Source organism: Sturnus vulgaris, chromosome 9 (genome assembly GCF_052056855.1).
Source record: "Sturnus vulgaris isolate bStuVul1 chromosome 9, bStuVul1.hap1, whole genome shotgun sequence".
Lineage (NCBI taxonomy): Eukaryota > Metazoa > Chordata > Aves > Passeriformes > Sturnidae > Sturnus > Sturnus vulgaris.
Window position 1 is genome coordinate 14,603,426 of NC_142251.1, and position 25,316 is coordinate 14,628,741.

The 25,316-nt window shown below is 41.1% G+C and overlaps 1 protein-coding gene across 1 annotated transcript; it reads right to left on the minus strand.

Annotated features, from left to right (window-relative positions):
- Positions 1 to 1,619: 1,619 nt before the first annotated feature.
- On the minus strand, positions 1,620 to 24,908 carry LOC106857478 (vitellogenin-2-like). Its single transcript, XM_088169902.1, has 35 exons — positions 24,666 to 24,908; positions 24,532 to 24,552; positions 24,275 to 24,426; positions 22,735 to 22,986; positions 22,061 to 22,222; positions 21,825 to 21,973; positions 21,084 to 21,234; positions 20,823 to 20,980; positions 20,565 to 20,730; positions 19,703 to 19,828; positions 19,138 to 19,356; positions 17,971 to 18,188; positions 17,736 to 17,833; positions 17,337 to 17,461; positions 17,130 to 17,231; positions 16,366 to 16,485; positions 16,096 to 16,285; positions 14,300 to 14,393; positions 14,003 to 14,188; positions 13,321 to 13,465; positions 12,977 to 13,199; positions 12,723 to 12,898; positions 11,553 to 12,353; positions 11,028 to 11,078; positions 10,117 to 10,203; positions 8,849 to 9,061; positions 8,613 to 8,755; positions 8,078 to 8,216; positions 7,469 to 7,604; positions 6,837 to 7,023; positions 6,433 to 6,521; positions 5,288 to 5,385; positions 4,377 to 4,536; positions 2,868 to 3,029; positions 1,620 to 1,967 (listed from the first exon to the last, which is right to left on the minus strand). Exons 1-35 carry the CDS (start codon positions 24,733 to 24,735, stop codon positions 1,849 to 1,851), a joined length of 5,688 nt encoding a protein of 1,895 aa, XP_088026028.1. The 5' UTR covers positions 24,736 to 24,908; the 3' UTR covers positions 1,620 to 1,848.
- Positions 24,909 to 25,316: the final 408 nt, after the last annotated feature.

A 25,316-nucleotide genomic window follows, 5' to 3' on the forward strand; every position in this document is an offset into this window, starting at 1 on the left:
CATCCCAGCCACGCTGCTGCTACAGGGACATCTGTTCTGCTCCAAGGGTCACCTAAACCTGCTGGCAAGGGCTTTGTCTCTAGTGATTTCTTTATAAAACTGAAACATCTCCTTTTCTAGGGCATTCCTATGTACCCTATATACTCACAGCCCTTTTACACTAGTGTCACTCAGAAGGACATAACCTGAATTTAAAAGAGAGAGGAATAAACCCCCCAAACTAGAGAAAATTGTGAGGGTGACAGTTTTGCTGAGCCCAGGACCTGCCCTGGACAGCATTTCCCTCGAGCTGTGCTCAGCTCCCTCCACAATGGCAGTGGGGGAGAGCACAGAGGCTGACTGAGGGCTCTCTGCCTGGGGTGGACACCCACAGCCCACACACCCACAGTGCTCTGGCTGCCTTGGTGGTTGGGTGATGCTCACCCAGGGTCTTCTGCCAGGGTGGTGCTGCTGGGAGTTCATCAATGCTGAAGCTGGTAGAAAACAATCCCCCCAAAACTGTGCTCCAGCCTTGGCACGTTGGGAAGAGAAGAGCCCCATGGACTGTCCCAGTTGGAGCTGGAAGTTTGTGCCAGCATCATCCACAGGGGCCACATAACACCTCGGATTCTGCTGGATTGAGCCTGAGGTTACCTGAAAAGTCTGTGCTTTCCACCACCACTCTGTGTGAGTTCCAGGCAAGCAGCAAACCCACCAGCTCATGGCTTTACTGCTGCTTCCAGCTCCCCATCATTCTGCAGTGCAGGTTACCATGGCAGCATTTAAACTGCATAGAATGGTATATTTAGACCTTTCAAACATATTTCTTTTGGTACTAAGGGCTTTACCTTTCTGAATTATAAAACTGATATCCAAACAAGAAAACTCAAGTGTATGCATCCATTGAAAGAGCAAAAGCTGCTGGGGAGAGCAAAACAACACAATTTTTACAGAACGTTCTCAAGGGTTTTCAAAATTCCCTTCTCTGTGCATACACAGCCTTAAGGCAAGCAGAAAACACCTTCCAGATCTGCTGGAATCCTTTGGTCTCCAGGGCAGATGAGTTCATCCCTGACCTGTGCTGGGGAGCAGGAGGCAGAGCCCACCTTTGGTGGTTGCAGCAATGATTCTTGCTGGACATGGAGGTTGAAGTGCAGAGGTCTGGCTCAGCTTCAGAGCCTTTGGCAGGTGGTGTGCTTGAGTAACCCTGCCCTATCCTGCTCAAAGACACCAAGCCACCATAGCTTCTGCATGTGGTGCACCAGAAACTTAATGTGTTCTTGGCTCCCTCAGAGCAGCCTTGCCCAGGGACATGAAATTCAGGCTTATTCTCTGAGCCTGCTGCTCCCCACAGCAGCACTGGTGCCTCACAGAGCTCTGGCCAAGCTGCATGGCTGCTGCAGAGGGTGCAGCATCACACCAAGGTGATCACTTCCTGCTGCAGGTGCACAGGATCCCAGCACCAGGAAAGGAAGCACTGAGGGGAAAAGCAGAAGTAGTAGTACCACAGCTACCCAGCCCAATTCCCAGTGTAACCCTGGTGCACAGAAGATGGCCACAAACTCAAGAAGTCTACGAAATGGGGAATAAGGAGAACCTATGCAGACCTCCTCTTAACACCACCAGTGAAATTGGAAGCCTTCACAATTTTTTCCATGCATGGATTTATTATGAAATCAGATATTTATGGGCAATCATAACAGTTTCTACAATAATAAAGTTTAATACTTTAAATTACTTGGGAAGATTCCACACATCCTCGAGTACTTAATTTAGTATCTCTATTATTCCTTAAGACAAGGTTTTTTACACCACACAATAAAAACATTAAAGTATTTCTGTTTTCTTCTATGCTGCGAATGTACAGCTTCATGCACTGCAGTTGTAATCCTCACAAGAACATGCTATGTGTGCATCTACAGTGTCCTGCATATCTTCTGACTTCTGGTCAAACTTTGTCTGCTTGTCTGTCAGGCTGGTAGCTGAATCTGATGGGGAACAAGAAATGAAAATTAAACACTTTACCTCACAAGCAGTTTTGCAAGGTACAGCATTTACCATGCACCAGTCATTAAGTACAGCAGGCTTGGCTGTTCCTCACTGATTTGCATATTTATATTTGTCTAAGTCACATAGAGATGTTCCAGGAAACCCACTTCATTAATAAGCCAGTTCTACCTTGAAAGCTACTACTTCCATGCAGAATTTTATTAATGATACATTTAGGAAAGGGTATTATGATCTTTAATAAAAAAAACCTTGGAAAACAGATGCAATTCTATGCTCTATATAGTCTATATCTACTTTATAATCTTTTATAGTCTACAGTCACACGTATAGAAATCTACAATACACATATAGAAAATAAATCCTCCTCTATTACTGGGCCTGTGTGCAAGAATCCTGTCCACACCTGCCCTTTGAGTACCTAAATCAGCCCAGTGAGGTAGGATGACATCCAAAGGCAGTGATATGTAAAAAATGCAAGGCAAGGCTCCCTGGTTTTGGGTGCTGCACCTGGTCATATACGGCTCAGTCTCCACAGGCTGGAGCACACAGCTTTTCAGCTGAATCACAGTGTTGACTGTGCTGCTGTCCTGCCCTTATCTTGTTAGCCCTAAGCACCGTGAAGGAGAATTCACTTTAGATTTTCAATTCCATTACAATGAAAACAAGTAAATGTACAGCAGAAAATCATCTCCCTCACTGAAGGAATATTTGCCTATTAATAAAACAGGGAAAGTGCTTCAGTCAATAGGGCAGCAAGTCCAAGCCTACCTGTGGTTATGCTATATTATTCATATTTTTCAAGTGGAATAACTGAGTCAAGTCACAATCAATTTACACGTGTGCTCAGCTCGTCTCCAGCAGAATTTCTGCTGACTTACCAGCAGGGAGGCAGTGGAAGCCCACGGTGACTGGGGTAGTCTTGGTGACAGAGCAGCCCTTGGTGCAGCGCAGCACGGGCTCTGTGGAGTAGCACCTGGACTCCACCCCAGCCAGCTGCACTGGCTTCTCCAGCTTCACAAAGGCGTGCCTCAGCTTGCAGCCTGCAACACCATTGGAGACAGCTCATGTACTCACATTCAAAACTCCAGACCTCCCCACAAGGACCCATCTGCCTACACTGCCAATTTGCAAACAGCTTCCCTCTGTGAAAACTGTGCTTTGATCATAAATAGAGAAGCTTTACTGACTGACAAGCCTTTAATAACAGCTTTCCAGGAGCCCTGGAAAGTTAATTTCAAATGCAACTGGTCTACTTCTAGATCAGGATATAGAAACATAGTGCTTTCTAATAAACATTTTTCAAGGTAAACTGGCTTACTGAATTGCTGTCAAACCACATTTTAAAATGCTGAATATTCAGCAGTGGAACTAAAGGGGAGATTTCTGAGCAAATAAAATTAATCACTAAAGAATTGCATTATTACCAATGTCATTCAGACACAGAACTGGTTCAGAGAGAGCAGCAGTCATTGTTGCCAACAAGAAATATCAATCTCATTTTGGATTCCCAGGACAAACAGTTACAAGTGAGAAGCTAAACAGACCACAATTTATTCCTAGCTATAAGTTTTAGGTTTTCAAATTTCAGCAGCTTCCACCGTGTTTTAAATGGAAACAGAATGTGGTCACCACCAGCCACAGGAATATTACTGTGGATGAGCATGTGGACTCCATATCCATCTACAGTAAGTTTGTTGCCCAGAATTCGTGACAAAACATGGAAGAATAAGAGCTAATGCTGAGCTAGACATGTACAAGTAATCTCCAGGGACTGAGGACGTCCTTCCCACAGGGCAAGTCTCTACAGATGCAACGTGCCTGCTCTCCTCAAGTACTGTGGTGTGGTGTTGCATCATAACCTCAGCTGAGAGCACCAGCACACCTTAAGATCCAATCTACTGAAAGACTTAAGATGCAGCTTTTTTATTTCAACATATAATTAGTCCCTGGAACAGCTGATGTACTCGAATGCTTTGTTTGACAGGTTGCACTGGTTCAAAAACCAGGTGGTCAGTCATGGTAATAACTACTAATCCCCATCTGATTTTTTGATGGGCCAATTGCTGAAAATTGATGTCCAGAAAATGCTGTTGTGCTTAAATAAAAGCATTCTGTGTGAATTTTATCCTCTTTCTGATCCTCTTCTAAAATTTTGATTCATCTTAGTTTTCAAACTTCAACTAAGTTGTATATTTTGGCTTGTTTAACCTGTGATTTCTTATTTCTTTCTCAACTTGCAAGTAGTTAAAAAACTTAACATATAACTTAATAATGAATATTCTAACATGCTTTTTATTTCCAAAATATATACGGATTTTTCTGAGCAGATTCTACATTTTCTGAACAACTGCAGTAATAGTATATTAAATTTACTAGAGTTTGCATACCTCCTCTACAAGGCCTTTCTTCCAAAATCCAAGAATGCCCGAAGCTCACTGCATCTTTAGCTACATATCCATTGGGCATCCGATATTCCTGTTCACATTCTGCATCGTATTTTCCACACAGTCCACACATTTTCCCTGCCATCCATAAAGCAACTTGAATCTTGGAGGAAAAAGAAGCAAGAATTATTTAGAGTTTTGAAAAAAGTAATACCTGTGGAGCACATTTTTGCTGTGCAGGTCCCTTCCAGTGTAGGTGAATGCACAAACATTTAAAATCTCTTTGATAAGAATTCAAAAGGGTCTGATAGTCAGATGCCAAACTCCTGTGGGGCTGCAGAATCTATAACTGCTACAGTCTTTATCACCTACTGTGCCAGTCTAGGATGTTAAATTGTTCAAGCTCTAGACTATTAACATGCTGGAGCTTTTTTCTGGTGGTTGTTTTGATAGTACAAGAGACAGACATGGAACAGTTTACTGACTTCTTACTATCCAGTTTTGTATTAATTTTAGCGCAGACTTTAAACCACTCATTTATCTAAAATGAATGGCTGCACTTTTGCTGTTTTGAAGAATTATACAGCTGTAAGAACAGTGGTCAGGAGCTGAAAACTCATTTTTCTTGCAAAGACACGGTTGACTCAGCATGTGTGCACTCACAAACCCACTTCCCAACACACATCTGTACTGCAAGAACTGAGTACTTTCACTGATCAAAGATCCTCATTTCTCACACTCAGGAATCAAGGGCAGGACTGTGCAATCCTGCAGCATCATCTTCCCTCTGGGGTTTTTGTGCCCTGCACACACTTGCCTTTGCCACTGTACATCCTTGCCCTCATACACACAGATTTAAGAGAATCCTATGGAAATTTCTTAACACCCAATCTTATGAAGAGGAAGAATGATACCTTGAATGTGTAACCATCAAAGTACAGTTTATCAATGCCATAGGCTGGGGCGAGAAGTACAAGCCCTTGATTTTCACTGTGGATCCACAGAGAAGCACCTAGAAGAAAAAAACAAAACAAAAACAGATCAAACCTAGCTTCTTTAAGAGGGGAAAAAAGCAACTGTCATGTTTCTAAATATTCTTTTCTTTAAAATCCCTCAGTTACCCTATTCAAGAAACAAAAATATAGAACAAAGCAATGTAGAAATGTGCAGACATAGAAACTAGGTATTTGCAAAAGATTGGAAGACAACACTAATGATCACAGACTTATTAATTTTTCTTTGGGTTATTAACATAATCACATTTATGTCTAGAAATTATTACTGAGCTGTCTACAGTATATTTGTAGTTGTGCAGATTAACAAGGCTCTGAGTGCACTGTATTGGAATATGAGGAACACCATGATTGCCACTGGAGCCATTTCTAGTACTGTTATCATTTCCCAACACAACAAATAGGACAGAGGTCACCACTGGTACATGCTAACCCAATTTCAGCAAGATTTAGCCAGATTCATATATTGCAGCTCTTCAGTCAGAATATCTACACCGTATATAGCCCCTGACTACACAGCACAGGATGAAACAAGGTCTTCCTGTACATTCCACAGAAACAAACTATTCCTATTTTGAGAGAATCAAGCAGGTTGTTTCACCACTTCTCCATATCTACCCCTGGCAGAATACAAGCCAAATCTATATCTACAAATCAAATTGGGAAAAACATCAATATACAAGTCATGTGTAGTGGATTTTAGGAAAGCTCAATTTCAAAAAGTTTTAATCAAGCAAATTTTGATAGCAGCCAAAACACTTCTCAAATTTGGAACCGCAGTAGGACCTGTAATGACGTACAAAAAGGAGGGATCTTCATGTTAATTATATCTTGCTTATTTAAGCTACTTCAAGAGCTTCACACTCTAATCAATCTTTCTAAATGTCCCTCTGCAAGTGAGTAAAATACATATCCTTAAGTGTTACCTTAAAACCAAAGAAACACTTAATGAATACAAACTGATCAAATCTCCTTCACAGATTCTTTCTCTTCCCTTCTTTCTCCTAAAACATATGTGAAAATTAAACATGAGCTGCATCACTTACCAGCAGATGTCAATGAAACATTTGTTGGGCTCTCAGCCCCATCCACCAGCAGCTTCACCCGTCCGCTCACAGGGCGCATGTCGACTTCACTGCCAAGGACAAGAGTGTTCACCATGGCTGTGCCACACACACACTCACACTGGCATTTTCCTGCTCACTAAATATCACTGGTCAGAGCACAAGCTCAATTCAAATGCTTAAATTACATCAGGGGTATTCTTGTCATCTAAGACGCAGGATAAGAGCATCAGTATCCCATCCAATATGCATGGAAAATAAATAAAGGGAGTGCTGAAACCCCACGGGCTGCTAACCATTGCAGGAAAGCTCAGACTGGAGCTCCTTTCATGCTAAATGGACAGTGAGGTCCCCCATGCTCTCAGCATCCAGCAGAAATCACTTACTGATTGCCAAGCTTGATGTTGATTGCTTTCAGGTTCACAGCTTCTTCTGCATTCTTCATCATCACCAGGAACTTCAGGTCAGAGCTGCAGTCCTGAGCCAAGATGTGGTAGCAGTTTGCTGGCATTGTGTAGTTAAACCGAACTTCATTAAAGGTTGTGATCTTGTTGTAGGAAATTGAGCATTGAGCTGGTTAAAAAAAAGTGCCAGTGAGTTTTTTCTTTTCCAGGAGAGAAAGCCATTAAATAGTGCAATTTATTTTTAGTGCCATATTATTTTAGCTTTATATTTTTTTTTTTACTATGTGATGTTTTCATCTGGTATACAGGGACTTTTGGCTACTAAGCACCATAAATTCTTAAACAGGCATATAAAATATGTTCTTCTATCTAACAAAAATAATTGCCAGAAATTTTAAATGTTATCAATTCAGATAATTGGTACACTGATCCCTAAAATGCTGATCATTTCTGTACTACATGCAGAATATTTTCTCTCAGTTGAACCACCCTCACATTATTATAGAACATTTCCTAATTAACTGGAGATAAACAATGCCAGCAAAATTTAGAACGTGTCCAAATAAATTGTGAGACTGAAGTTGTCATGCTTCTGAACCCAATTAAACTCTGACCTTTCAAATTCTCAAGCACTGCAGAAGGGGCTTCAGCAAAGACATTCCAGATGGGAGGCTGCAGCTCTGAAGCAGGTATTTTTGGACCTACAGGAAGTGACAGGGGAAGCCTCATGGCTTTTTCATAGAGGGTAATCTGAAAAGGAATTCAAAAGCATGTTCAATATACACCCGTGCCAGCAAACTAGGATTTTTTTCCTATTTCTTCAACTTTCATTGCAAAGACTGTGCATGAACATAATTCATCTGAATCATTGTCCCTGAGGTTTTTGCTTTTGGTCAGTTTTCTCTCATGGTGTGAGAGAAGTCATTCAGGTATTATTTGGGAGAGAATTAATTACTCCCTTTCAAAGGTGATGAGGTGAACACTTATGAGATACTACAGGTGGAAACTCATGTCATTGTGAGTGCCCATGTCTCTATGAAAAAAATCACTATATAGACATCCTTCTATGAAATATTACAATGGTGGAAATATAGAAAAGTAATTTTCATCATTTGCACCCAAACTGATGCTAATATTTTTTCTCAGAATTGACTCACTGTAATTAAAGTCACACTTTTCTAGTAGGAAAAAATAGAAGAGTGATAAAAATATTTCATAATTACATCAGGAAGCTTGATAACAACATCACATGTCCTTGGAGAAGTTAGAGCCACGATCACCCTGGCTTGTCGAGAAGGATTCTTGTCTGTTTTTTCAGAGAACCCCAGCATAAATGCAGCTCCAGGGACAAACTTGTAAAACCTTCAAAAGTTCAAATCAGAAGATTTGGTGAGATGGAGAAACAAAAGGCTGCACACATCCCGACTAGATTGTCTCACACCTGTGTGTAAGCAGCATTCATAGTCGTCAGGGTCCCTGGTAGTATCTTCACACCCACTCTCTGCTCTACTGGTCAAGAGTTCAGTGAAAGGAAGGATCTGGTCCTCAGTTTTCAGTAATTGTGGCAAATATAAAGAATTACTGTACATTAAAACAAGATGTAATCCACTCAGCTTTAATGTCCTAAGGCAGTACTTGGACAGATCAGAGAAGAAAATATCAGCCAGTACTTAAGTCACTAGAACCTCGTGTACAGATGCTGATCTTTCCCAGTTGACCAATATTGTTAACAAGTGTCACTAAAGACTCAATTCTCACCATTCTGCTATGGATCTGACACTGGAAGGAACTTTAGGCCACTCCAGTTTCACTTGAACAGCAGGGTGGGCAGCAAACTTCCCAGTTACCAGCTCAGATGAAATCTTGTAGTCCTGGCAATTCCGTCCCCATTTCAGGTAAGCCTGTAGTGGAGGGACAATGGTCCATTTTTAACTCCTGGAACATGATTTTCCTGTGATGCATATAGAGCTGTACAAGCTAGTTTTGAGCCTTACCGCTGCTTTGTGAGCATTGAGGACTGAAGCATCAGCACAGAGCTTCCACTTGCTTGAATCTGTGAGGTTTGACACAAATACCTGCACCCGGGGCTTGATGGAGTCAGTATCAGCATACACTACGAGCTGCAGGCCTCTTATCTTCTTATCATCACGGAGCCCATGCAGAAAAACAGCTAATACTGGTGCTTTAACATCTCCCAAAAACTTCGGCTGAGAAGAAGGGGGAGAAAGTATTCAAAGCATATAATTATAGAAGAGTTACCATGGAACATTTTAGATGCAAGATCTAGATGGATACATGAAAAATAAACAACTGAACCACAAATATACACCAGCGTATGTATCACATATATATACATGCCTATAAAACCTCATACAAATGTCTTTAATGTGCACGTGCCTTTGCACACCAGATGGATTTTATCACTGTGTTTTTATGAGCCAAAACTTGTGCCATTTCCTGAGCTACAGCTGACACCATGGAATTATCCACATAATTAAAATACAGTAATGACTATATGATTTGGGCTTCATTGTCGGTATCCAGCCTGTGAATAAAAGAAAGTGGCTCAGTTTGAACAACATCAGCTGCTAGTTGTATGTGTCACTCATTCCCACAGCAATAACATCCCCCAGCTCGTCTCCTCTTGTTTATCTGTCTGGGTTTTGTGTTGGCTTTCTTCTCACACTTTGGCTGTGAGTTCTGTGGGGCAGTCAGGTTTTGTGTTTGCACAGCAACCCAGCACAGAATATAATCCAGGACATTTTCTTCAACATCAAGAACCCCTCCCTTGGAGAAGGGCATTATGACCTTCATATCTCCAATATCTTCACTCCATCATTCTCAAGCCTGCACACATCTGCATGGGTGGTGGTGAGGAGCCCAGGTGCTCCATGTCCCCTCTGGAATATGCCTTTTGCTGAGGATGCTCCAAGCCTCAGCTGCCACCACCAATGTCCTCGCACTGGCACTGCAGCACCTCACTCTCCATCCAGGCTGCAGAGGTCACAAAATGAGTCTCTGCAGGCACCTGTTGGGTGGGATTTCCATGAGGGAAGGGCTGTGATGCAAGAGGGATCCTTACTGCAAAGCAAGGTGCATGTGGGAACTGTGGTGCATGTCTTGACTGATACCTGAGACTTGAGAGATTGGCATTTCTCCCTTCCCATTATTATAATTACTATTATATACAATTACTGTCAGTGCACAGCCACTCTGACATCATTCCAAGATGTCAAAATCCCCTAAAAATGATGCAACTAACCCATGAAGCTCGAGATGAGGCACGACTGGATCTGGCAGAGGACTGTGAGCTGCTAATTTGGTCATCTGGGAGTTTACTTTTTGGGAACTGCAAAAAAAACCAAAACCAAAATTAAACCACAACAGGCTTAAGAGGATAACTTTAAAGTATGCTTGAAGAAATTGCAAGAGGCCAGTGCTGAACAATACTCTCTGTCATGGCACTTGGGAGTTGGTGTGTTCCAACCCTGAGCAGCTCAATGACTTGCAATAGACTTTGTCCTGCTCAGTACATAGGATCTAACTCTGAAACATCTTGTTTCCCCAAATATGTCTGATTCTTCATGGCCCAAAAGGACCGTATCTAGATGAGAACTCCCTGTATGAAAAAAAAAAATGGACCAGAGCAAGTCAAATTTAATCAGCTTTTCACTTGAGTATGAACGACCAGAAATTCTGCACAGGCCTGATGAACTGGAAGAAAAACTGAATGTACCAACTGAATGGAAAAGAGCATCTGAGTGGACATATACTGCTGAAGTGTTACTTTTTGAGGAACACTAATATCAAGGACACTGCTCTAGCTGATTCATGCCCTAAGAATCTGCTCAACCAAAGTTCTACAAAATAAGGTGTTCTCCCACATTTGTCCACATCACTATCCTCGTTGTGTACCTGCAGTGATTCCTGCCCAAGAAACAAAGTGATCAAAGCCAATCGAATGAACCAAGCTGCTGATGGTTCCTCCAAAGTGTGCAGCTCCAGTCTTTTTCATTGCTTTGGGAGAGGCTTTGCATCTCCTTTGCGGAGCCATAAGTGGCTTTATATGCACAGCACAAAAGGGAACACAGCTCTCTCAGAAGAACCACCAAGGTTCTCAATTTGACTCTTGACAGATTCCATATTTCTTTTACTGATGAAAGAAAAACTCACCTCTTGTCTATGTAGTGATTTAAAGCGGTACTGATAAATCTCGCGAGCCTCCTTTGAAAATGACAAAAACAAGAAGATTAGAAATCTCAGAGGAAAAGAAATGCTGCAGTTATATGAAAATTTAAGAACTGGAACTTAAATAAGAAATTTACTAATTATCATTCATACATAGTTCTGTATGCTTAGTCACAAGTACATAATGCAAGATGAAGTCATTTATATAAAGCAATAATATTTCTACCACAAAATTAAGACAGAAATATGTTTGTGGACAGTAAATTGTCCAAGAAAACCAAATTTGCTCACAGTAACAAAATTTTCAAGAAACTTGTGGAAACTTTTGAGATGAAATAGACATCTGTGCCAATGATAGCAGGTGTGTTTGTAGAATAAATTTTTCAATTTTATGTTGCTAAAATTTACTGGTCAACTCCTAATGTCCTGATGTATCATGCAAGGCCAGCTGCCATCAGGAATGTGACTCACAAACATGAGTAGCATCAATCGATTTACTGACAAAATTACCCATTTGGAATATGCACTGCTGCTGCTGCCACCTTCCAGATGTCTTGAATGATGCTCATGGCTATGGTGGCTCGATGACTCACTGCTGCTGCTGTTCACATATCTCGAGTGATGCCCATGGCTATGATGACTTGATGACTTCCTGCTGCTGCTGCTACTGCTCTTACTGCTGCTGCTACTACTCCTACTGCTCCTGCTCTTACTGCTGCTGCTACTACTGCTACTGCTCCTACTGCTGCTGCTCTTGCTGCTGCTACTACTTCTACTACTGCTGCTACTGCTCCTACTGCTACTACTGCTGCTGCTCTTGCTGCTACTACTGCTGCTGCTGCTCCTACTGCTGCTGCTCTTGCTATTTTTGTCACTGCTGCTACTGCTCTTACTACTTCTGCTGCTGCTGCTCTTGCTGCTTCTGTCACTGCTGCTACTCTTGCTACTTCTATCACTACTCCTGCTACTCTTGCTGCCACTACTGCTGCTGCTGCTTTTGCTACTACTGCTACTACTACTGCTGCTCTTGCTACTACTGCTGCTGCTGCTGCTCTTGCTGCTACTGCCACTACTGCTGCTGCTCTTGCTGCTTGCACCTTTGTTTCTCGCCTGCTCTTGATCATTCTCATCTTCATCACCAGCCTCTTTACGAGGAGGAGAAACAGCAGATGATGAGGAAGAGGAGACAGCTGAGGAGGCAGAAGATGAGCTGGAGGGATGTTTTACATCGGGGTCTGCCCCAAGCTCTGTAAGCACAGTGTTTTCTTTCTTTGGAGGTTGCTTCTTCTGGTGTCGTGTTTTATTTGCAATCTGCAAACAGTCCAAGAGGTGCGAAAGTGAGAATACATCTGGTCCTTTTTTTACAAAGTAAAATTTCTGTGGGCGTCAGACAAAGCTGAGTTCTCACACCAGCTTTTCAAGGAAAAACCACCTCCCTGCCTCACTCACTGCAGAAGCTGCAGAATTCCCTCAGATCCACTCTGTCCAGCTGAAATCCAGCCCAGCACAGACCACCTTGCTGGATGCAACCCCTAGGAGCAATACCCCAGCATGGGGAACTGGCACCTTTCAAAACAGCCCCATCCTTTCTTTGCCATGCCAGCTTTCCACAATGAACTTCAAATTCTTACCCTCATTTGGGAGAAAATGTTCCCCACTGCCATACTCAAAGTCACTTGCCTTGAATACATTTTCAATGCCTAGAATCTTCTTCAGTTTAGCTTGAATGTTCTCATACAGAGATGATTCACCCTCTTCCTCAGATTCCGAGTTTACTTCGTGAATTATTTTGGAAGCTGCTCTGGATCCTGCCTGAATCTCCAGCTGAATTTTGTCAATACCAGCATCTGTTTCAACTACACACCAATTGCACAGATTAGAAAGCTATGCTGCTTCAAATAGCACTGACAAGCCTAAGATGCTCAGTATTTTACCTGGGGTCAAGACTATTTTAGCTTCGTGTTCTCCGATGAGTCTGTGCAAATACGTGTTTTTTAGGAAGCTGGCATCTCGTGACCTTCTGGAAAAGCAGAGCTGACACCCAAGATGATGCAGCTCAACACAAATGTCTCGTTTTTGAGTTTTTCTTCCCATGACGTGGCGAAGATCCTCCTGAGAGCTATAGCCGTGTTTCTTTGACGTGCTGTCAGCTTCTTGCTGCATTAGAGATAAGTATGTGAATACCACTGGGAGTGTGTCATAGGCAAGAGTAAAACTACAGACATCCATTACAGAGAGGCTAAATATTATTGTATAAGCAAAAAAAAGCATAGGTTACCTTTGTGAAATCTTCACTGGAAGCTCTATCTGATGGTTTGAAAGGTTCTTCCACAATATTTGATGAAGCATCTCCTGGGAGAATTGAGGTTCTCTTTTCAACACCTGGTTCTCCTAAATTTCTTGATACAGCAAAAGCTTTATGGCTGTTGAGATATGTGCAAAAAATGGTGAATTATTCCAACCCCTTGTCTTTGGATTAAATACATACTTGTCAGTATCATGTGACAGCACAGAGGTAAGATATTTGAACACAGGGATTATACATGAATTTAGAAATAAAAATATTATTGAAAACAAAAAAAGAGCTCATATATATATGAATATAATTTTCTTATATTATAGGAAGTTTTCAAAATCTGGATAAATTTAAATAAAATTTCCAAAGCATTAAAAATATTCCTTCAAACATAAAAATCAAAATCCTTAAAAGACAATAAAACAATAAAAAATAATAAGAACACAAAATAATACACACTTTAATATAAAAATTTCACTGCTACATAATTTAGGTATCTTCTGATTTTTAGCTACTGGATTTTTCTTTCTCATGCTTTATCTCAAAGGTTCTGCTACACACTGAAGAGTCACTGCCTATCTAGAGACCTCTGTAGAAGGTCAGTCAGTAGTGACCTTTGTCAGGCTTCAGCAACACAAAATATTCTGAAGTAATGCTACCATACCTTCCAACCACTATCTCAGTTTCCTCATGGCATGGATTTGTTTCAATCTTAATATTTTTCTGCTTCACGTCTATCTTGGCATCAAACTTCACTGGCACTCTTGTCAGGACTTTGCCTTGAATTTCCACAGCTTGTTGGAAGTATTCTGTGTTGACACCCATTGTTGCAAATTTCTGTATGTACAAGCTGAAACAGAGTGCAGCAGTCAGATGTGAGAAAGGTGCTCTTTTCACCCGTGTGGTTTTGCCTTCCCCTAAAAACCTCCTTCAAATGTAAAGCCTTAGAAACCTGCCATACCTGGGGGTTATGTCAGAGCGAATCTGTACAGTGGATTCAAGCAACTGTGAAGGTTTAAAATCTCCAGTTAAAGGCGGAGTTATCTTTCCATCAACTGCAAATGCAAGAACAATATTTAAACATTGTAAAAATGAAAGAAAGGATTCGAACATAAGCAGTTTTCAGTAGGAGGTAGTGTTTTTGTTAGTCCAACAAATATGGCTGGAAAACAAGACAGACTTTGGGGTACATGAGACATTTTATGAAGAGTACTGAAAATATAGAGGAAGCTTGTTATGTAGACAGAAGTTCTGATGCAATATACTGAAAATGGAAATAAAAATATACTAAGAAAATGAAGAGCTGACCCAAATTGAAAGTTTGATAATTAGTGTAACATTAAAATTTCAGAAACATGGGGAGTCAGGAGACAGAGTGAACGCAGAGAAAAAGGCTAAACAACCTCTGCTCTCCAATTCTTCCTCACATCAAGTGTAAATATCTTGTACTGTGGACCCAAAACCAGACATTCTACTCCAGATACAGCTGAAAATGTGCTACACAGAGAAGGAAATCTTTGTCACGCTGGCTCTGCTCATGCTTCTGCAGCCCATGATGCAGTTGGCCTTCCTCACCACATGAGCACACTGCTGATTTATGGTGCCAGGCTGTCCTGCCCTTCCTGCATAGCTGCTCTCTGTCTGGGTGATGCCCAGCCCATGCATGGGTTACTCCATTCCAGGTGAAGGACTTTGCATTGCCTTTATCCAATTTCACCACACTTCTGTCAGACCATCCTCTCCAGCCTGTTAAGCTGCCTGCCAGTGGCAGCCTGACCCCCCAATGCAGCAACTGCTGCCATCAACTCAGTGTTAATGCTGACACAGATATCCTGAGGGTGCCTTCTTTTACAAAGCTCAACTTTTAAAAGAAGACAATGAACAAGCCCAATGGCACAGGAATGTTTCTTGTAACAAGTCACCAGTTATATTTTCAGCTGGTGACTACCCTTGGAGATCAGCAGTTTAGGCAACCTTAACTCATTTTGTAGCCCATCCATCCAATCTGTACCTCCCCAACTTGGCTACAAGGTTATTATTTTAAAAACTAAATTAAAAATACACAGAAGACACATAGAAGGGGCAGAGCTGCAAAGATGTTAGTAAAGCAGACTAACAAACCAATAACCAGCCAAAAGTGGGTAGGTGGGAGAGCACAAGCACATGATGTACATCACCCTTCATTCCTCATGTGGTGTCAGCAGACACTAAAGTCAGTTTTGCCTAATTTGAGTCTGCTGCACAGCTCACATTCAGTGATCACTGAATTAACTTCTTGATGAGGATTAGCACTTGGATATTTATTCTTTTAAAAGTGAGCTTCAGTCTCTTTTCACAGGCCCTCTTCTTTTCCTGCCTTCTTAATGTTACGAGCAGTTCTCTTTTGATTGTTTTCTATTTTCATCTCTTTTGAAATCAACACTGAATCTTGCTTAGCTTGTGTATGCACCATCCCCTTCTACCCATGTCTGTATCAGCTCCCCAGGCAGCTCTTGGGTTTTTTTGGCCCTGAATGTTGTGGCCTCTCTCTCCCTGGTTTCCCAGGTTCTCATCTCAGCTTTTCTGTCTTCAATCCATTCAAAGACAATGTACAAATCAGTGCATCCAGCCTCTCTTCAACGTCTTCACTGCACTACACAAAACCCAGCTCTTTTCCGAACTTCCTGGCCGTCTCTAGCTTCTTCCTCCGTGCTCCCTCAGCCCTGTGCCTCCCTGCGCTGCTCAGAGCGTGCAGAGCCGTGTGTCAGTGTCACTCACCGCTGGCCGCAGCCCTGGCCATGGCGGTGCTGTACGAGCTGTACTCCAGGGGCAGCCCGGTGCAGCTGGGGAGGATGTGGCGCAGCTCTCCCAGCCACAGGGGCTGTGTCCACTGCCCGGCCAGGCCGCTGCGCAGCTGGGCCACCAACCTCTTCAGCAGCGAGCTCCTGTCAGCCGGCTCCAGCACAGCCTGCAGGAAAACACACCCCGGGGTTGGGACGGGGCAGGCAGAGCTGTCCAATAGTGCACGGGAAAGCAGGGGACTGGTACCTTCACAGCCTGTTGTAGGACTTCCTTATTGATGTTGATGTAGGCCAGCTCTTGGCCAAAGAGTTTGAAGTAGGCTGATATCAAGGGGATTTCTGTCGGCAGCTCCTTCCATCCCAGCAGCTGGGGAACAGATAAAGAAACAAGCAAAGTTTCTTAATGGAACACTTAATAAATGATAATTCATCCTAAAACACCCGTAACTAAACCCATTACTGGCCAAGCTGCCCTTTTCCTTTGTAAAATTTCCAATTTTAGGTAGGATGATGGCACTAATTCACATTTTCTTCCCCCATTTAAATGCCCACAAATGTTTGGTACCGCAATACAATAACATTCACACACAGGGTCTGGGCTGTTACTACCACTAAACACAGTTTAAAAGCACAGCAAAAAAAAAAAAAAAAAAGTTTATCTTGAAGACAAAGGCATATTCCTGTAAACTAGGTGAAGTAGATGAAAGGAGGGATTAAGAAGCCTGCCAGGCGTGTGAGACACCATGCCACAATGCCTGCCACTCCCTTCCCTCCTGTGCTCCTCCTGCAGCCATCTCGGAGGTGGGGAGGAGGCAGAGCCAGAGCAAAAACTGGTAGAAGGTCTGGCAGATATCCCCTGCAGTCCCCAATGCACATCTCTCCTTCACAGAAATATTTGAGCTGACTCCTAGGAAAGTAGTTTACCTCCTGACACAGGGCTTAGCTAGAGTGAGAATTATCACTAAACATCCCTTCACATAACCCACACGTTGTTTTACTGAAAATACCTACAGCTTTTCCAATCTCCTTTATCTTTTTGTAGGTGGAATACTCAGCAAATGGGATATTTTGTTTCACGATGACATCTGTGAGGCCTTCCACGCGGACACCAGCCTACCAAAACAGCATGAGAAGGAACAGTCTGAAACAGGCTCACAGAGAAGAAACTTTGTGAGCAGTTTTAATTTGGATTTATTATTGACTTAGGTAAATATTTACCTCCACCAAATCAGCTACTGATCCTGCAGAATATGCTGTCAACTTGGAAATTATTGCTGATGGGAACATCGTTCCTGGGCTGTTCATAACAAAGACATCTCCAGCAGCACCAACTTTATAGTTATCTACGGCAGAAGTAAACAAGAGACACCTTTTTTCTAGCCATTCTGCTTATCATTCAAGATCATATTTCTGCAGCTTTTTCCATTGTCAACTGTAAGAAACATCATTAAATAAAATCTAACTGTTTAGGCAGAAATTATTAAATGGCTACTCTAAACACATGAGTCTCACATTCAATTTCTCACTGAAACAAAGTGATAAACAAATATTTCTCCAAAGGACTTAGTATTTTAAGAATGAATTTCTGAAGTGAAATTTTCCTGATCATTTACTCACCAAAGTAACCACCAATACGTATGACCTTGCTGTAGCGATAGCTCAGCCTGTCCAATTTGGGGGCCAGCAGCTTAAGGGCAATATTGCAAGCTGAAGATCTAAACAAAATGAGAAAGGTAATAGCATCCAGAAGTAAGCTACATCCTGTCAGTAAATAAACTGACTTCAGGTGTCAGCACATGCAGAAGACTGTGATTTGCAGAAGAGCACATGCTTTGTTCCTATCTCTACTCACATGTTGTACGTGTAGGGTAACCTGCTCTTGGCCAAAGCCTTCATGTGGGAATACACAAAACTGGCCACTTGCAAATTGCTCTCCTTCATGGCTACATTGGCAATGGTTGTTATCAAGGGAAGGGCAGGCCTTGTCTCAAAGATAACAGCACAAGCCATCATCCGCACTTCGGGGGACAGCGACTCGTCAGCGAGGATCTGGATGAGATATCCCTGCACCTGCAGCGACAAAACAGGGTCTGGAATTGCCAATAACTGAAACCATTTTGCAAACTGGATCCACACCTAACCCACAGGAAATATGGGAGAGGGGGTCATTATCCCTGCAGGAAGGTTTCCTGATCTTTTTACTGCAGGGTTCCACATAACTTTGTTAATATAACTGAAGGGGCCATGGTGGAACAGCCCCATGGAGCCACAGAACCTGAAATAAATGTCCATCTATCCATGTATTGAGTCAGCTTCAACCCATGACAATAAAAAAGGCATCAGCATTGCTTTGTGCATTACTGACATTCAAATATCAGTGAACATCTTTGGAAGAAAAAATGTAGATAATGAGACAGATTCATTGTTTGAAGTAACTCCACTGACCTGGTGAGCATGCTTCACTATTTTAGACCAGTTTTAAAAGAGTTCAGCAGCTCACCAAAGATAGTCTGAGTGAATGGTTTCTCACGTAGGTCCTATACCTAAATCATCTGAAAGGCAGGAGTCTTGCCTACACTTTCTGTGACAGCAGCCTCTGTGTGGGGTCACTCATGACCCATCCAACCTCAAGGGAAGGTCTAAAAGAGGCAGAGCAATGCTGACACTTGGCTAGGAGTTTAACAGAAAGTGTCTCTCCTCCTGATCACAATTACAGGGGCAATTTAAATTATGTGACTGACTCTTAGGAGGCTAAGTGTCCACTATAAATAACTAGCACAGGACTTAGTTGGTTACAACAGATGGTAAAAGCAGCACTGCTGATATCCACTGACTAATTATCATTACAGATTAGCAGAAAACATTACCTGAATGTAAAACTGTATAGTATTGTTCTTAAAATTAATTTTTTTTAGAAAAACAAACATGCTGAATCCACACTCGATACCATTAAAATCATTATGCTTATGGTACATATTCTAATTCACTAAGTAAAGAAAATCTACCAAATCCTACGTACTGTTTTGCTGTCCTTCCAAGCAATTTTTCTCAAGGCCATTATGGCATCAATCTGAATGTGGATGGGGATATCAGAAGCACTGGATGAAAATAAGGGAAGGAATTTCAGGATGCGCTTGATGCTGGCTGGTTCTCCCATGTTGCCAATGCACTTCAGGGCTAATTTCATTTTGTCCTCCCGGCTCCTGCTGATTGCTTCATCTGCCAGGTCATGGATGGGCTGTAAACAAAGCACAGTTCAGTCTTCTCACTCTAATGTGTAGACTGTCCACAGTGTCCCCCTTATCCACAGAACAGCCTACAACGATAAAGCAACTGGCTCTCATAAAATCACTCAGTGGTGGTTTCTCTCAGGATTTTACCCTTGCAATGTGAAAAGAGTGTTTTCAATGATGAAGCAAATTACTACATTGATAAAATGTTTTGATGTCTTTGTTCTGAAGAAAACCTACAAAATGTGTATTTATATTTCCAGTCACCCTTTTTATACCGTATCTGAAAAGAATTAAGCTAATATAATGAACATTACTAAGCTATTAAAAAAAAATGGCAAAAAAGCCACTCACCTGGAGAGCTTCTTTAGGACAAGTTGAGGTCTGAGAACAGTATCTATTCACCACAGAACTGTATGCCAAGCTGGCAAATTGTTGAAGCAAAGGATTTTTCTGGACTCTAGCGTTTGTCACTAAATCCTGTGAAGAAGAAAAAAATTAATTTGTCGTTTAATGCAGTGCTTCACATAGTCTTCAGAGCAGGAAAATCATCAGATCATATTCAAAGAGATCAATTTCAGAATGATTAGTGTTCTCATCCAAACAAAGTAGGTTGTAGACATTATATTTGGAAGCTTTACTTAGGAGCTTAATTCCCCACTAGTTTATGCACATTTAAGCTTACATAGCTACATTTTAATTCTTATCAACTGAACATAACACTGAAAACATTAAGATTGTGGATAAACATCAATGCATAAAGGGAATATCTCTAGAAAAGTATGCAATTCAATTATATTAATGATGCATTTTCACATAATTTCCACTTTTCCTGTTTAAGAATACTAGCTAGAGATGGCAAAAATCCTGTTCAGAATAAAAGTTCATTATTGTGTCTATGTATTTGATGTTTTCACTAATACTTTTCCTGTAACATTTTTTGTCTGTAGAAGGCATGCCTTGTCATGCCAGCAAACTAAAATGGGAATTATTCCCAAAAGCTATTATAAGTAAAGGGCTTTATATCAATATTGAGAAATGAAGACATAGAACTCTCCTCTAATAAATGCTATGCCAAAACAAAATCATGGGTCAGCGTTTCCACAAAATTAGTGTATGCAAGAGGAGAATCCAGCCTCCAGTGTCCTTAATCACAGGTTATTGATTATCATTCCTTTTGTTGTGAGACAGGAAAGATTCACATGGCTTTACTCACTGCTGCTATTGGAACAGTGTGTTCATCAGCTTTTGTTAAATGGAGAGCAAAGGGAACACTTAGAAGAGCCTGGAGGTAGCTAAGGTCATCACTGCGGATTCTGCTCTTAAGGAATTTGAGCCCTTCTGCGGTGCCTGTCGCACAAACTGCACTCAGCAGCCATCGCCTGCAAATAGAATTTTAAAATATCCTTCATTTTAGCTCTGGTCTATCTCACAAAACCAGCAGAGTTCCTTATAGGCTGATACAATGAAATACCTGTAGCGGGGTTTATCTGAACATTGTCTCCAGATGGACTCAAGGGTGTCAGCGCTGGCTGTGCGGCACAGCTGGACGAGCTCCAGGAAACGGTAAGGAAGATCATCATGGAAATCCTGTTGGTTATTCAGGACTATGTGTTGCAGGGTGTCGATTATCTGTCACAAAACACAAGACAGAGGGCATGCATAATTACATTCTTTGGAATTTATGATCACTTTTTTTTTAATTAGGAAAACAGTTTGGGAAAAAATACTGTACCCGTTGCTCAGGGTTTCTCGTCTTGATGAGCTGCACTGAGATCTGTGGCAGTACTGCTGGGAACTGGTATTGAAGGCTTCCATAGCTCTGCATGGAGATGTCTGGGGAGCTCCCCCGTTCACTCCTCACCTCAAGCAGGGTGAGTTGCTGTCTGTCAAGAGACAAGTGTCACAGGAGAAAGGCATTATCTCTCTTCACCCATGTGCTTTGTTTGTTTGTTGGTTCAGTGATACTGTGATAGCATCTGTTTTACTCTTTAAAAATTGTTCTTATCAAAAGAAAACTTTTAGCTAATGAATAAAGCCTTTTACCTAGAACAAAATGGCATTGGAGTTATCTACAACGAAATTGTTTCTGAGGACAAGCAAAATTGCTGTCTGCTGAATGAGAGCTATCTGGTGTAATGAACTATCTTATTTCTATATGTACCATCTTCCTCCTGATACTACAAATTAGCCCCTTTTCAGAACAAACAGAGTAGTAAAGTTGCATTCTTATGGTATAAGTGAACAAAACAGCTTTTCTCCTTTTCTTCCATGTAATTGTAATGCCAGTTTGACCAGAGTACAAATAAAAAATGGTTTGCTGAACTTTTTGGACTATGGAAATTCCAAGCGTGATTATATCTTTCCATTCAACTGCTACAGAGCTCAATTCTCATTTCACTTCAGTTGGGGTGAAGGGGACTGATAGAACCTATAATTATTCTCACTTTGTGAGGCAAGCCCGTGTCCCACCTACTTTGCTTCCGTGACAGCGACCCCGGTGGGTTCACTGAAGGGTGAGATCTGATACACCTGCTGAGACACCACCTCTGTGATCAGGGCACCACTGTCTGACTGCTTCAGCTTGTAGGAGAAAGCTGCAGTCCCTTTGATGATCCTTTCTTTCTGTGGGAAGACAGGGAGACCCAAAGAGTGAATGGGAACACAGTGGCCATGCTTGTAATTAGGAAGATGTTTTCACATCTCACATACCATCATGTCAACAGGGCAGGGATAGATGTAAGCCGTTCCAAGACTCTTCACCACTTTTTCCTGGCAATTATTTTGATCTACAGTTTTGGTAACAGAGACTCGGCCGTTCTTCTTGTCCTCCTGGATGACATACCTTGTATGGCAAACACCTCCAATCCCAGCCTGGCAGATGAACACAGAAAATGAGAATTCCCAGTTGTACCAGGATTTCACTGTGTGGGAAGTTAATACTTAATGAAGATGCTCAATGAATCTGTTACTATTATATACAATGATTCCTACTGAACTAAATTAAAGGCATGTGAGCAATACTCAGTCAGGGGATGGAGTTTAAAATTAAAAAGCAGCCAATGAATTAATGTCAACAATTAGCAAATAAAATTGATCGAGTAGCTGTAACATGGAAGCCATATAATAAATAAATTCATGGATAATAATTACTTTTCTCTGAAGAACTGCATGTTAAGAGTTAAAGACAGATATTTTAGAAAGAATTCAGCCCAGGTAATTTGTTGAACACATATGCACACATTTACTTCTATATGAATGAAAATCACCTTTTTCTTACTACAAACACACAAAAGTAGATGCAAACAGAAACTCAAAGGAAGACCAACTAAAGAGAATAAACTCATCCTTTCAATAAAACAGTTTTAGAATGGAAAGAAACACACCTCCTGCAATTCATACACATTCTGTGACTTTTTAATGGTGATCTGTATCATGTTCAGTATTCCTCTCACTATGTTAATGCAAGTGTCAGGGCAGTTTTCTGGGCCATAGATGTTTCCAACCCGTCCACTGTTGTATTCAAACTTGAAGGGCCGGGTAAGGCATGAGGAAACCAGCTGGGTGATTTTGGAAGATCGAGTGAATGGGTCCCTGGGCCAGATGCCATTGTATTCCTCGAGCTGTGGGGAGCGGATCTGGGGGGAAATCAAGATACTTAGGTGAATAAAATCACTTGGATACTAAATATGCAAACAGACGGGAAGAAATTAATATAACCACTAGTGAGGTACTCTTTCCTTCTAAATGTAGGCTTAGAAAATCATAGAGCAGTTCATTCTTTTGACTTGTGCTTACACTATTGTAAAGCCAGTGCAAATCCTGTCTGCTCAACAGTACTATTTTATCTTACAGAAGCAGTTAACATATCAAATTAAATTCTCTCTTTTTGTCAACCCTAAAATAAATATTCTGCTTTAGATTTAGCATTTTAAAAGCTTATATCATTCTAAATGTAAAAAAAATTGCGGTATTAGAATATTTCATTTTAACTTATTCCTGTACAACTTTTTTTTATTAAACTAATACTATATTTGCTTCATATTTGTTAATTATTTAAATCAACCAAAATATTTTAACAATGAACAACATATTTATAAACACTGAGATACAATGTAAATAAGAAGCAATTTCAATAACTTTGCCAAAGTTACTGCCAGCTTAGGTTCCTGAGAGCACAGGCTGGTGCACATCATACAAGAATTTCAGGACAAAGTCTACAGTGTGAAATGCAATCCCTAGCCCCCCATTTTGAAAGATCTACAGTTCAATAAAACTGGTGAGAGCTGTCACTGAATTCAGTATTCTAAAAAGAACCTCTGAACCTTTGTAAATGAATTAAAGGGGCAAAAGTACATTTCTGAAACATATTTATTTTCAATTGAGTCAGGTCCTATCACTGCTGACATCAGCAAAAGCATGATTTAACATGTACAGATCTTTTACTGGATTACTCAAACACTAAACATTATAACATACTCCTTTTTGATGATTTTCACTTTTTAATCTTCCCTTTATCACGTATCACTTTTTATCTTTAGCTTTTATCACTTTTTAAGTCTATGTTTATCAGTTGCCTTCATGACAATGATTTTACACACCCAAGTCCCGGCTTCCCACAAGAGTTAGAAATGTGTGCTAAGACTAGAATCAAATGTTAGAGCAGGCTTAAACATCTTCAGTTAGTTTGCCATTTTCTAGCAAATCCCCAGCAATTGTATTTCCAATAGGAAGTCTTGACAAACCTGCTACGAACAACTCCACAACAAACACAGGTAAGTGACCCATCAGCTCTGAAACAGCAGCTTGCTGATCGTTCTCTGATACCTACAGTGATAAGTCTGCAGCTTTCCTAGACCCCAGACCAGCCAGGTACAATTACAACTGTGACTTTAGCTCACTGTTGCACATTTAGGGATGCAGTACCTTGAGGAGGTAGATGTTCTCTGACAGCCCACTGATCTCCAGTTTGCTGCTCAGGCGCACACCAGCTTTGGCTAAATTCTTTTCTTGAAGCCCATTCAACACCCAGCCTTCATAATTGTACAGGTAGCTCTTTCTGCTACTGAATTCAGGGTCTGTGGGAAATAATAGCCATTTTCACAATACTTGTAAGCATTTTCTAATAAATAGAAATAACAGCAAATTCACTGAAAAAAGGTTATAGACGGAAATTTACTTACCGATGTCAAACTTCTGACTACCTACAAAAAGAGATGAAAAATCACATAAGTAATGTTCAATCTAGATCCAATTGCTGCCTCTGAGCTTAAGGAAAATTTGGAAAAAAAGGTGAAGGAGGGATATGTAGCCTTACCTACAAGGGTGAGCACTAGTGCAAGTATGATTCCCCTCATAGTGAAGGTGAATGGGGCTCTGCCAGACATGGTGAGACTTTTATGGAAGAAAGCTCAGGAACACGTGGCTGTGTTCTGCTGAAATCTCAAGTTTTTTATCAGTTTATGTAAACACTTCCCTTTTTGCAATCATACTTTCTCTTCAGATAGAATAATAGAAATCAAGTAATATCTTGGCATCTCACTGATTATCTTATAAGCGCTTTGCTGAATTGTTTAAAAAATTCTACTTATCCTAGTAAGTTTTACTATATCATTTACAATAATTTTACAATAAACACATTACTTAATTTCCTAGGTTGTGTCACAGCTGGCTGCTGATATTTGGTCCTGCCATAGATTAGGTTGATGTTGCCCAGGTTATGCTGACCTAGCACCTGACCCAAACTCTTATCTAGCTGATAGTGGCCCAATTAACAGAGTCAGTATCACACACTGACAGTGTTCCTCCTCTTCCCTTGGCACTGGGTACAGCTGCCCCTGCAGACAGCAGACAAGGACAGATATCCCCTTGCTATTATATTCCTATGTGCACCAAAGCACATTTAACATTCTAATGAAAACCTATATATGTGGCATATATATATTTATTAAAATAAAGCAGAGGATCA

What these genes read in the sequence shown, in the direction of transcription:
- LOC106857478 (XM_088169902.1), bottom strand. Translation starts at nt 24,735, where the DNA reads ATGTCTGGCAGAGCCCCATTCACCTTCACTATGAGGGGAATCATACTT. An exon ending in ACGTATTGGTGGTTACTTTG is followed by an intron (nt 17,462 to 17,735) that starts GTGAGTAAATGA and finishes CTTCTGCCGTAG; the next exon opens with ATAACTATAAAGTTGGTGCT. An exon ending in CTTCCACTGCCTCCCTGCTG is followed by an intron (nt 1,968 to 2,867) that starts GTAAGTCAGCAG and finishes GTTCCCCATCAG; the next exon opens with ATTCAGCTACCAGCCTGACA.